Source organism: Petaurus breviceps, unplaced genomic scaffold (assembly GCF_028583685.1).
Source record: "Petaurus breviceps papuanus isolate PSGF00001 unplaced genomic scaffold, PetGlider_PUasm1.0 37, whole genome shotgun sequence".
In the NCBI taxonomy this organism is placed as follows: domain Eukaryota; kingdom Metazoa; phylum Chordata; class Mammalia; order Diprotodontia; family Petauridae; genus Petaurus; species Petaurus breviceps.
In genome coordinates this window covers 30,371,994-30,385,677 of record NW_027186296.1, presented here as the reverse complement: position 1 = coordinate 30,385,677, position 13,684 = coordinate 30,371,994, and the positions used below count along the sequence as shown (strand labels likewise).

The 13,684-nt window shown below is 37.9% G+C and overlaps 1 protein-coding gene across 2 annotated transcripts in view; it reads left to right on the top strand.

Moving 5' to 3' along the window:
• Positions 1-13,684, top strand: part of THSD4 (thrombospondin type 1 domain containing 4) — a 927,982-nt gene that overhangs the window by 873,406 nt on the left and 40,892 nt on the right. For both annotated transcript variants that reach the window (XM_069098174.1, XM_069098175.1), the window contains one exon: positions 3,968-4,141. In XM_069098174.1, the coding sequence (XP_068954275.1) occupies positions 3,968-4,141 (174 nt within the window). The remainder of the gene's footprint in view (positions 1-3,967; positions 4,142-13,684) is intronic.

Genomic DNA, 13,684 nt, shown 5'->3' with positions numbered 1-13,684 from the left:
CTCTTCGAGAAAGGACAAACAATAAACCAGTTCTTCAGCCTTGTACAATTAACTTTTCCTTTCTTATCTGCACAGTGTGCTAGACCACATTCAACTCAATTCAATTCTGCAAAAGCTCTAAAGTCCTTTCCAACTCTAATATTCAATCTATTAAGTACTTATTAATAAAGCCTTTACTATGTGCCAGGAATAGATTGTGCTAAGCACCAAGGGTATGAACAGTAATAAACAGTCCTTGACCTCAAAGAACTCATATTTTAATGGGGAAGATACCTACTAAGTATAAACAAATGAGGTTGTTATGCAGAGAATAAGAGCTGAGCCAAGACCTGGGCTCAAGATAAATTTAGGTGTGGATTTATTGATTAAGCACACGACTGCCTGGAGTATAAACTCAAATCAGGTGGCCCCAAATTGGGGTACAAACAGTGCTTATAAAGGCTAAAACCACAAAAACCACAATTGGGGAGGGGAACTAGCATAAGCAATGACACTCAGAAGCCAAGAATTGCCATTGGTTAGATCTATAGCTCAGGGCTAATTTGGGCAATATGGCGCAAGGGTACAAGGGTGCAACTTTCCTAGAAAGGGGGCTCTCCCAGAACAGGGTGGAGGGTCGTTAGGTAATGGGGACAAGCTAGGGGTCATATTCTGGGTAAAGGGTGTGGGGAGCCTGCTTGATCAGCAGGATTAGAACAGTCTCTTCTTAAGATAAACTTGTGCCATAACCCCGAGACTACACCTTGGGCAATAGCCAAGACTATGCTTTAAGCTGTTTCAAGCTATTACAGGGTATAGGATAGAGACAAAGACAAATATATAAAGGGGATTAATGGTGGGCTTCAAATCAGGAGATGGGTGATTTGGGTTTGGGCACAAGTTTACTAAGGCAACCTTAGAGGGGTTAGAAGTTATTAACTTCTAAGTACATATATAACATAGTTAGAAGCTATGGTCTAGAGAAGAGGGGTCACTCACATGATCCTCTGGCCACGTGTGACCCCCACGTGCAACAGCAAATAAACAAAAGCACAATAAAATATAGATAATATTCACATATGGTTCTCTAAGCCAATATGCAGCTTACAGCCGTCCTTATGTATTGTGTGCTCTTATTCAGTCATTTTCCGTCCTGTCTCTTCATGACCCTTTTCGGGGGTTTTCTTGGCAGAGGTACTAGCATGGTTTGCCATTTTCTTCTCCAGCTCATTTTACAGATGAGGAAACTGAGGCAAATATGGTAAAGTGAATTCCCCAGGGCCACACAGTTATTAAGCATCTGGGGCTGGATTTGAACTCAGGAGGATGAGGTACTTACTCTTTCGTATAGACCCAGTACTCCCTGCACTGAGCCACCTCGCTGGCCACATATAATTTAATGGCCACCATTTCTTTTTTGAGTTTGACACCACTTATTCAGAGCTTCCAATACATAATATTTCCACCCCCACCCCCTACATCATGACTGCTGCTTAATCTTCTGGTTTCTCTCTTCATTAATAGAGGCCACTAACCACTTTGTCAACCAAAAGACTGTCAGGAATTCTCTGAGGTTTTGAGTGACTCTTAATGAAAGACTTTCCTTAGCTTTCCTTGGGAGCAGCCTTAAAGCATATTTTCCTAGAGACATCATAGTATAATGGATACAGCGTTGAACTTGGAGACAGGCAGACCTGGGTTTGACTCCTGCATCAGTTGACTATCTGCAACTGACTCTGGGAAATTCACTTGACCTCTCTGGGTCTCATTTTCCTCACCTGTAAAATGAAGTGGGTGGGACTTGACCACTTCTAAGCTGTAAACTCGTGATGCTGTGGTCCATCCTTTTTCATTCAAAGATATATAGATATCCTGCATTTTCCAGGCTAAACTGTGGGCTAGGCATTTCATAGAACACCCCTGAAATAAACTCAATAGTGGGATATGCTCTATACATGTGATGGGGAAAGAGAATGACCCCTAAAAGGCATCTGTTTGGCTAAATAAAAATATGAGGTGGGGAGCAGGGAATAGAAAAGGCAATGAGTCAAAAGGGAAGAGTAGGGGAAAAATGGAAACAGAAGTAAAATGTAGGAAGAAATAGACAATCTTCCATACTCTGTAAATCTGTTCCATCTATATTGTTCTCACCTAGGCTTGCACCAGAGATCACACTAGTGCTTTAAAATCTTCATGCTTGTCTCTACTGCCCTTGCACTCAGGAGCTTTTTCAAATGGTCACTTGATCTTTCCCCCTAGAGTAATACTTTATGCCAAGCTAAAAAGAAAATAGTGCAAATCTTATTTATTTTTAATACTGTCTGGTAGGTGGCAGGAGAGTTAAAATGTTTGCAAGTTAGTATCTATTTTGCATTTATTTGCAAGTCTGCTTTAAAGTCTGCAAAAGACTCAGAAATTTCAAAGTAGATGTGAAAGTGTCATCCTGATACTGGGTGAACTTTGAAAGCTCAGCACAAGCTTCAACCTTTATAAAATCCAAAGAGAAGGAAAATATTCCTGTGGGATGAAAGAGCTCCCCCCTTCCACCCCACCCAATTGATTATGGGATAAGGGAGCACACTTAGGTCAAATAGCAGATTTGAGGAAATTAGGAAGATGTGAGCTGTGCCTGGGATCTGAAAATTCTGCAGACAGAATCACCTTCTAATCTGTTCTCTCATATCTAAGACCAGCCTGGAAGTTTAGGTTGACATTGTATGCTGCTGAACAAGTCATGTTGCCTCTTGAGGCCTCCATTTCCTCATGTAAAGTGAGAGGATTGAACTAAGTGATCTTTGAGGTCTCAGCTAACATTCTGTTGACTTTCTCTCCCTGGGAAGTCCCAAGTCATATAATATTTAAAACATGGGACTAACAACATTTTTACCGCCAAATGGCAAAGCTCAAAATAATCAAAATACCTTCCCCGTGCCTGATCCTCCCAATCTTTACACAAATGGCATTTTCCCAGCTGTTAAGTGTTTGGTCTGTAATAGTAGAAAAGAATATGGCTAATACACATAGAGACACTAGGTTGGGAAGAAGGGCATTGAAAATAAGGCACTGGAGGGAGTTTTTCATGAGCAAAACTGCTAGAATCATGGAGATCATTGATTTAGAGCTGGAAGAGACTTTTGTTGCTGTTCAGCCATTTTTCAGGTGCATCTGTCTCTTCGTGACCCAGTCTGGGTTTTCTTGGCAGAGGTACTAAAACGGTTTGCCATTTCCTTCTCCAGCTCATTTTATAGATGAGAAAACTGAGGTAAAGTTAAGTGACTTGCCCAGGGTCACCCAGCTAGCAAGTGTTTGAGGTCAGATTTGAACTCCAGACCTGGCACTTTATCTACTGTGTCATTTAACTGCCAAAAAGAAACTTTAGAAGTCATCTAAACAAACCCCTACATTATAAAAATAGGGACCTGGGGTCATAGAGGTTAAATGACTTGAACCCAGAGCCTCTGACTCCAAATCAAGCATTCCTTCTGCTAAACTACACTACTTCTCTGCTTCACCAAACTCTCCAAGGGGAGTCCCCCACGAATAGGGGAACTGTCTCTACAGGCATATTTTTAAGCAGTAGTTAACAAAGGACAGGGCATTCCTTTCTGAAATTCTGTCTGGAAATGATGAATTATAACTGACAGAACAATTCAGGAGTCTCTCAAAAGGCAGCATGGAGGGCAGAGTGAATAGAGTGATGAACTTGGCAGTCAGGAAGACCAAAGTTCATATTCTACTTACAACATTTATAAGCTGTGTGACTACGGACAAGTCTCTTCATCTGTTTCATGTTGATCATCTACAAAAATGAAAAAAAAATTAATCATGCCTGCAGCACCTACCTCTCAGAGCCACAAGGCTCAAATGAAATAACATATATAAAGTGCTTTAAAAACTTTCAAGTGTTATATGTCTGTTGTTATTATCATATTTCTCTGTAATCAATAAATCCTGATATTCCACTGACCTAAAGAATATTTCCTTTTAGTGTTCGGTGCCATGTGGTGTGGGACAAAGGACTCGAGATGTGAAGTGTGTCAGCAACATTGGGGATGTTGTCGATGATGAAGAATGTAACATGAAGCTCCGGCCAAATGATATTGAAAACTGTGATATGGGGCCCTGTGCAAAGAGCTGGTTCCTGACAGAGTGGAGTGAAAGGGTAAGACTCAGTTGAGTAGTACTTGTTTTCTAAGTATAAGTCATGTTGTTAGTAAGCTCCACTGCCATCACTGCTCCCAATCCCTGTATAAATATGCACTACATATACCACTGAAGGGAAAAATGAACAAGCTGTGATATCAGACCCAGCCTTTAGCTACCTATCTGAATTGTATAAGCTGAGATTACTACCATCTCTTACCCCTAAAGAGAAGGATGCTTTTAAGGCAATGGGCATCCTAATGGAAGAATGGGCAGGATTCCAATGGACAAGAGACCAATCCACGTGAAAAAAATGACATGAGTAAAGACACAGAGATAGAAAGGTACCCGGTATGTTTAGGGAATGATTTGGTTAGAGCATAAAGTATAGGGAAGTAGGGGGAGATAATCCTATTAGTTTTCATTTTTTGAATGTAACTCATTTTATTCTTTGTAAAACAATTTCATTGGGACCATTTGTCTCTGAACTTATTGGTTTTGGCCTCCTTGTTCATTATCTGCAGATGTCCAGCTCATGTGGTTTGCTCCCAGTTTCCAAATCATTCATCATGTAAATGTGGATCCCTGAGGTGGCCCCGGGGGAATCGGTGTGATTTATAAGGAGCCAAGCCTCAAGCTAGAGAGAGCAAAAGGAGCATACCCAGGCAATGGGATAACTGGTCTCCTGAAAACCTAGGAGTAGGTCTTGATTCTAACCTAAGCACTACTGGTCCATGTCCCTGATTCTAACTGTAGATTAAAAAATCAGGATTGTTTTTGGCTGTGAGATAGTCATAAAGTTGTTTCTGCTTTTCTAAAAGGCAGAATATCCAAAAGATATTGTTAATGTGTCAGAATTTGAAAACAAAATTATTAACTAGCCACAATGGTCAATATGGACAAATTGGGGGCCATCTGTAATTGAAGAAAGTTATACTCATTGGATCACAGACCTGGAGCTAGAGGCCACCTTAGAGATCATGTAGTTCATTTCCTCGTTTTACACATGAAGAACCAAGAAAGGTCAAGAACTTTCCCAATCACCCAGACTATAAGTGACAGAACCAGTATTCAAATTAATTCTCTGACACCAAGTGTGGTGTGCCCCATGGTGACCTTGCATTGGTACTTTGTCAAGTCCTTTATGTGAGGCACAAGTCAGTCATTCAGTGATTAAGGGGTTACATTAGACTCATTGCCTCTTTGGTACTTAGAAGGCCCACTATGTAAATAACTTAGTGTACCATGGCCCAAGCCATTTAATATTTTCATTATTTTCAATGGTGTAATTCTGCCTGAAAAGTTATTCAAGGTTCATTTTAGTTGTGCTAAAGCTATTTTTCCTTTAATGATAACATATAAATCCCCCTCCCCTTTGAAGTAAATTTGCTTTCATTTTGATATGTTTCCTTCCTAGATCAAACACTTAATTTGAAATCCTTATTTAGAGCCAGGCATGGATGCATTTATCTTCAATGAAGGAGATATTTTTGTAATTAGTAATTTTTTTCTTCCTTAAAAAGGTTTTTCAGCAATGAAAGCTGAAAAAAAAAAACAAATTGAAGTTATGTTTCTTTTTTTTCCCTCCACATCATAAAGGAATTAGTTATTTCCAAACATTCACTGTTACTTCTATCAGAATTGTTTTGCTTCCTTTTGCTCTGAAAAATCTATAATTCTTTCTTTAAAATATTAAGGATTAGAATCTCAAGTCACCACAATAGACCATATGCTCTAAATATTTCCCTCATTTGATAGTGACTATAAAATAATAATTTAGTTAGCCAAAGTGGTCAGGGACTTCAATGTTTTGTAGTTAAATCAGTTTTGCAATTAACCAAGGGTTGATTAATTTATATAGTGAAACTTTTTTTTAATAGAGGAAACCTTTCTGTACAATCTAAGAAACTGAATCAAGACTTCTTCTTTAGGGGTATACATTCACATTGCTTGATGCAGTTAATCCTTGCTTCAGGGACCCACATGACATGAAGGACCAAATTCTATATAAAGGGATTTTGTCATCATCTTGGCTCATAACACTTAACTAGGAAACACATAGATGGTGTTCCTCAGTGTGCTAAGCCCAACTCCCCACCAGTAAGCACATGCCTGCCTTTTGAGGAAAACATTTATTTTTACAAGACCCTCAAAGGGGAGAGAGTGAGCACAGGAGAGTGAAAAGACTCCAACATACGTCATATATCTCAGAAGAAAAAATTTAAAACACAATAGTTTATTAACCACAGCTCTTCAGTCTGGTTTCAAAGCTATCAACCACCTGATGAATAAGTAGAATAAATCTAAAGAGGGAAATAAAAATTTCCCCCAAATGACAGGTAGAAACAAGACATCAGAAATCTAAGAGAAATAATGGGTATTTTTAAAAAATGAAGTTTTATTAGAGGGATAGGTAAGAAATGTAGAAGTATTTCTAAAAAATCAATGGGGGCAATTGGAAGGAACTGAAGTTTAGAGAGGAAGTAATCAATCTATCAACCTGAAATTGCAGTAAACTTAGATTAATATGATGAGATAGTAGATTAATTAGATGTGCTATTTTTTTGTCACTGAAAATATGGTTAGAATTAGGAAACCCTCATGGAAGCCTATTTATCCTTCTCATGTGTACTTACTATGGTATTTTGTATTGTAGTTATATGTGAACATTTTTTACCTTTCCCTACTGACTCTTCTAAGGACCAAGTCTTATTTACCCTAGTATTCTCCTAGAACCTAAGATAGTAATAAAAGTGTGTGAATGAATGAATGTTCCCTAGAGTCTAGTTAGGGCCTTTGAGTACTGTGTAGATCCTCTTGAGCTCAGCATTTTAGCTAGATTCTTTCAAATAACAGTGGTGCCTAGGACTGGCATAAGCTTTATAAATTGCTTTTCCCCTCAGGTACAGCCAGTTGTATCTCAAAGCAAACATTTCTATGCTTAGATATGCATTTTTCTCTCTATTAGAATATGCACAAAATGATGCAATGTCGAAAGCGTACAGAGAGAGATACCATGAAAAAACAAGCTATGAAGAAATTACAAACAGGTCAACCCCACATGGTATTATCCCGACCTATTTAGAATTACAAACTCACCCTGAACTTTGTTCACTCAGGTGTTCCCTATAGAATTGATTGAATCTCTATCCCTACCTCTATAAAAACAGGGATGCCCTTCTTAACAGCATTAATCAGTTCTCTGAAAATACAGTATTAAAGGGAACAACTTTAAAGAATTGAGCCAGTGACATGGGAGCAAAATTATAAATGGACAATGTGCCAAATGACATTAGAGCAAAATTTAGAGCAAGATTTTGCAATTTTATGATGATAGTTCATTACAATTTATAAACATAATTTAAAATGATAACTGAAGAAACCTCATAGGAGGCATGCCTGTTTCTCATTATAAAAAATGTCTTCTGTTGTATCAAGGGAAGAAAGAAGTGATAAAAAAAACTTATTTAAATTTCAAAGGATGGGACACAAAATTAAATTTAAAAAAAGAGCTGTTGTGTGTTTACAGTCCTCCTGGGATCAATTCAACTATGCTAGCATGTAAATAAGGCTGGAATAAAAAAGACAAGCCATTTCCAGAGGCTTATTTATGAATTAACTATTATTCCCCCAAAGCCTCCTATGTCTCTCTGCTTAATCCTAGAGTTTTAACTCATAATCAAATCATGTCTCTGCAGCTGATATGGCTTAAATATGTTTGGTTGCTACTTCCAGAAATTTGTCAAGGGTATTCACCAGAATCAGCACTCCCATCAGTGAGCTAGAGTTGCTTTCTGTTTCCTTCTAATATAGATCTCATGTGTACTATTGAATTCTATTTTGTATGTGGAAAGATATTACTATCAACAGATCATAGACTGTAATTTCATCAGTTATGTGGATACTCCCTTGTCTTCACTAGCAGATTGTTAAACTCCTTCAGTCCTTAGCTAATTGAGAAAAAATTATTAGCTGATTCTAGCTGTCCAATTCGTAATGGAATTGTTATTCCCTGTTGATTGGTTAGATCTTCCCCCTTTCTGGAACAAACAATGTGCTGAACATTCTATTTCCTTTTTCCATTTTATCCTTAATCAACTTAATTTGGAGTTTACTGGCTAGATTCCTTCCTTCCTTCCTTCCTTCCTTCCTTTCTTCCTTCCTTCCTTCCTTCCTTCCTTCCTTCCTTCCTTCCTTCCTGCCTTCCATCATAAAACCTTAAACCCAGTTCACTTTGAAGCTCATAGTTTGAATCACAATTAAGTCCCTGCCCAAGCTCCACTTAATGACTGTATTTCAGACCCTCCTGGCTTAGAGTGAATATCAATAGTAACTGTTTATCTTTGTAACAGCAACCCTGAGGGTCTTCCTCTCCCAACTTGATTTTTTTTCTTTTTTTCTAATTAAAGGGGCCATTCCTTGACTCATCTCTTATAGAAGCCTATGCAGTGAATGGGTGTTAACTCACTGTAAGTGAGGCCTTAGCCTAAAAGGTCCAGGGTCTCCCAATGCATCCTGGGCCATCTCCAGTCATCCTGATGAATATCTACTCTCTGGATCCAGATGGCTCTGGAGGAGAAAGTAAGGCTGGTGACCATACACAGCCCTCCCTCACTCAAATCAAAGTCAACTGCAAGTCATGTCATCATTTTCCTGATACCATGGTCCTCTTGGAAAACAAAGGACAAACACAAACATTACTGTTTGTGTTTCACATAGTGCTTATGTATCCTGAGTAAAAGTATTCTCCCTTCATTAAACCTAAAACAATCAACTAATTCTGATTCATTATGAACCTATGCATAGCTAGCAATCATGCTTCATTTTTCACTTCAGATACAACCATTAGGATCCTACATCCTTATAAAAAATCATTTCCATTAAATTAATTTTATACCTCTGGTAATGTTCTCCTCTATTATGGCATGGAGGTTTATCTAACTTCTGGAAGGCAACTAGTCCAGAAAGTCTTGGATCACAGGTCCAGGGACTAGATGTCAATTATGGGAACAAAAGCAATGTAACTAACTACAACCAGAAGCCATTGATAATTTTTTTCTTCATTAGCCCAAGAGTGTAGGAGTTCAGCGATATGTCAATGGAGAGAAAGGAATACACTGATAAAATCACAGAGTCTATGGTGTGTAATCTCATCATACATACCAAATATCATTTTTATGTGATCTATGGTTTATATGACTTACTCATAACTTTATAACTCATGCCCCAGCTGATAAGTATGACTTCAGTGCTCATTACAGATTTAAACTTATTTGAAAACTTCAGCCTTTCTCATCATTTGGCCAGTCTTTCCTGTTAGGCACCCTACTCTGGCAATTTCTATCACCTAACTCAATCCATCAGAAACCAGTTTAGTTTCTGTTTATTTTGTTCTGTTGTATTATAATAAATAAAATCCATTTAAAATTTCTGAGTTATTTGAAGCTAAGGGTTTTCTAAGAAGAATTAGCTAACAAACTGACAATTCAATTCTCTCACTTTGGACAGAGAGTTCAGCACCATCTTAGGATTAAAACATTAAAAAAAATACTACCTGGGTCCTGCTCTATTATTCCCTAGAAAGTAAAGTGGAAAATAGATCTTTCCAATTGGTTCAAATGTTTCTACATCTCTGTAATAAGATACTAGCTGCTGCTTGTGTGTCTGATGAACATGAGTCAAGGTTAGAAGAAAACTGCCAAAGGACAGAGTTCATGGATAGGGAATGAAAAAGAGAGTGTGAGAGAGAGCAAAGAAATGCTGAAATGAGACAGAATCTTGATCGAATCAGGAAGCAGCCAAAAAAGAATATTTCCAAAGGGAAATAAATAATCTAACAATTGGGATATAAACTATTAGGGTCTTTGAAGCCTCAAACTAAAGAAGCATGTACCAGCTGCCTAGGTGTTGCAAGCAGGGGAGTGAAGAGACGGATATTGAGACAAAATTAGCAGCTTAATGAAAAGAGCTTTCCTTGAGGATACCTCCAACTATTTCTTTATAGAGGTGGGGAACCATAAGAGTACATTAATATTTCATTACTTTCATATGCAACAATTTGGTTAGCCATTCCCCAGTGGGAGGACAGTCCCTTAGTTTCTAATTTTGGGCTACTACAAAAAAGAGCTTTTATAAATATTTTTGTATATGTAAATCCTTTTCCTCTATCTGTGCTGTCTTGGAGGTGTAAGCCTAGTAGTGGTAGAGCTGGGTCAAAGGGTATGCACAATTTTATAGTCCTTTAGGCATAGTTCCAAATTGTCTTTAGAAAGTTTGGGCTAGTTCACAATTCTACCAACAATTCCTTAGTGTGCCTATTTTCTTTCATCCCCTCCAGCATTTGTAGTACCTCAGAGTTGTTTTAATTTCTATTTTTCTTATCAACAGTGATTTAGAGTGTTTTTTCATGTAACTATAGATAGCTTTAATTTCTTCTTCTGAAAACTGCCTATTAATATCCTTTGCAGAATGGATCTTGTTTTATAAATTTAATTCAATTCCCCATATATTTGAGAAATGAGGCCTTATCAGAGAAACTTGCTATAAAAATTTTGATATTACTTCTCCATCTATTTTTCTAGTATCTTTTTATTTATTCATGAATGTCCAAACCTGTGTTTTATCAGTGTAGTAAGTTACCAGAGAACATCTACCAGATAGATAGATGGATGGATGTGTGTTCAGATTTGTATGAACCAGACCAATATTAGAGCATAAACAGACACATTTAGAGATTCGATTCATGTTCTTCAAAGCACATATGTGTGCATAGTTGGTTCAGATGTATGGTTTTGTTGGTGTAGGAAACTCCCTGTGTGAAAACTCACTCCACTGTTACAGATTAGCAATTCCCATGTAATGTAGTCTTAAAAAGAGTTTCTTGAAGGACTGATGGTTTATGTGACTTGTCCATGAGCACTGCTTTCTAGTTCATGTGTTAGAAGTACAACTCAAGCCTAGATCCCCCTGAGTCCAAGGCTGGTCCTTTGTCCACTATACCATGCAGTCTTTCTAGCTTGTTTGTTATTTTTTAAAATTAAATTTGATATATCATCAAAAACTACTTATTGGTGAACTCTTGGGAATGAAAGTTAAAAACTTGAGAGCCCTTATAAAATTCTAGCTATGAAATGATAACTACCCCTACAGAAAAGCTGGCCTACATTATCCATAATTTATTTTTCATATATCCTTGTTTCACCATCCAAGGATTTGACTGGTCTAAGAATATACAGAAGGACTCTGAGTGGGGGACAGTGGGGAACTAGCACTAAGGCAAAAGATTTCCAGGTTCAAGTTTGTTGTGAAAAGTCTTCTGTGGTTAATCTAATGAAAACTTGATCTGACCGCACTCAGCAGATGAACGTTTGTGTGCTTTCCTCTTTGGCACTAACCTGGTTATTTGATACTTGTAGTTCAGGCCTGACATTGTAATTTTAGATAGGCCCATGGAAGACATGTAGAAGCTTTCATGGAAGTATCCAGCTTGCCTTGGGAAGAAAAAAAAGGAATTAAATTAGATATTCAAATGGAAATTACCTGGAAAGAAATATTTGCAGGATAAAATCTTTCACTGAAAGTGTCTTCATGATTACATAGTATCTTGGGATGTAATGTGATGCAGCTGCAGGACAAACCTTTAACTTTCCAGACTGAGGTATGATTATTTGGGTTTTTAAATATAAGATAGGTCACTATTTATAGGGGGAAGGAAATTACTTTAATTCCTATAGTCTGGCAGCCTGAGTTAATTGGGATTTGATCTACCATCCTTTAGGATAATTTAGGTTATCTTACTATTCAGAGCTAGAAGAGGCAGCAGACAATCCAGGCCAAAAGAATTTTTAGCCTGAAATATTCACATTGGAGCAAAATGATTTCTTTTTATTTAAATTATCTGATACATTGGTTCTATTCTGCAATTCATTCGACTTAGAATAATGGCTCATATTTGTTGAGGACCTTCAGATTTGAAAAGTACTCTTCTACCTGTGATGCAGACGTCACAATTATTGTTCCCCTCATTTTATACATGAGGATGATGAGGTACATAAAATTGAAGTTATTTGCCCAGGGTCATACAAAACTGGTACAGGAACTCAAGTCTTCTGACTGTAACATCAATGTTCTTTTCACTACATTTGTTGTAGGATCATAGATTTAAAGCTGGAAGGGATGTTAGAGGCAATTGAGTCCAAACTCATTTTGACAAATGAGGACACTGAGGCACAGAGAGGTTAAGTCACTTATCCAGGGTCACACATCTCCTTCTTTGGAGGACTATGCATTTAGGACCATATCAGGTGGTTGAGGGCAGGAGAGTGGTAAATGAAACCCAGGTATTCTAGGGGAGTGAAGGCATTATTTGCTCTCAGGAAGTTGTTTGTTTTTTTCTGTTTTCATAAAGATAGCCACATGTCAAACAATTTCACACGAGATTACCCAGAAGTCAAACTAGTGACAATTTAGTTTCCCATGGAGTAATGTCGATTTTAAATATGCAGCCTGCTGTCAGCCAGGACAGCAGCTTGCTGTGTGATCATCAGCAGCTTCTCTGGTTTTCATTTCTTAATTTTTTTTTTTTGCACTTTTTTGGAGCAGGGAGAGCAGGGCAATTTGGGGTTAAGTGACTTGCCCAAAGTCACACAGCTAGTAAGTGTGTCAAGTATCTGAGGCTGGATTTGAACTCGGGTCCTCCTGACTCTAGGGCCGGTGCTCTACTCAGTGTGCCACCTAGCCACCCCTTGGCTTCATTTCTTCATATGTAAAACCAAAGGTTTGGATTAAATGACTGCTGAGTTCCCTTCCAGCTTTCTGTTTGTCATCTCATGGTCTTATATATTTGTGCTGAACTTAAATAAGAAACTTACAGCCAACTCAACAACAAAAACTGCAACAGCAATAATAATAATTAGGATATAATAAATATAATAAAAATTAAAAGAAAGCATGGTATAATGGATAGAAAGTAAAAAATATGTTGTAGAACAGTTGTAACTCAGCACTGCTAGAAGGAGTTTCCTTACTGGAAGCTTCCTTCTGCCCCACCCCACCTCTGCTAAAAAAAAATGCTACCTACAATGGAATTACTGGGATGCAGCTGTTTTTGTGTCAGCTGTGTTCTTGTGGTTCAGTTATTTCAGTCGTATCTGACTCTTTGTGACTCCATTTGGGGTTTTTTTGACAAAGATACTAGAGTGGTTTGCCATTTCCTCCTCCAGCTCCTTTTACAGATCAGGAAACTGAGGCAAACAGGATTGGGTGTCTTGCCCAGAGTCACACAACTAATAAGTGTCTGTGGCTAAATTTAAGCTTAAGTCCTCCTGACTTCAGGCCCAGGGATCTATCCTCTACACCACCTAGCTGTCCTTCTGTTGAAGGACTATTTTTCAAAAATTTCATAATCTACAATACCAAAGGAAGAATTATAAAGTATTGTACATGTAATACAAATATGTATACAATTGAAAGGTATACATTTTTCAAAAATATTTTTTATGAAGGGAGATAATGTTCAGAAATCTACACTCCTGGAGAGGGAAGCAAGGTGGAGAGCATTTGG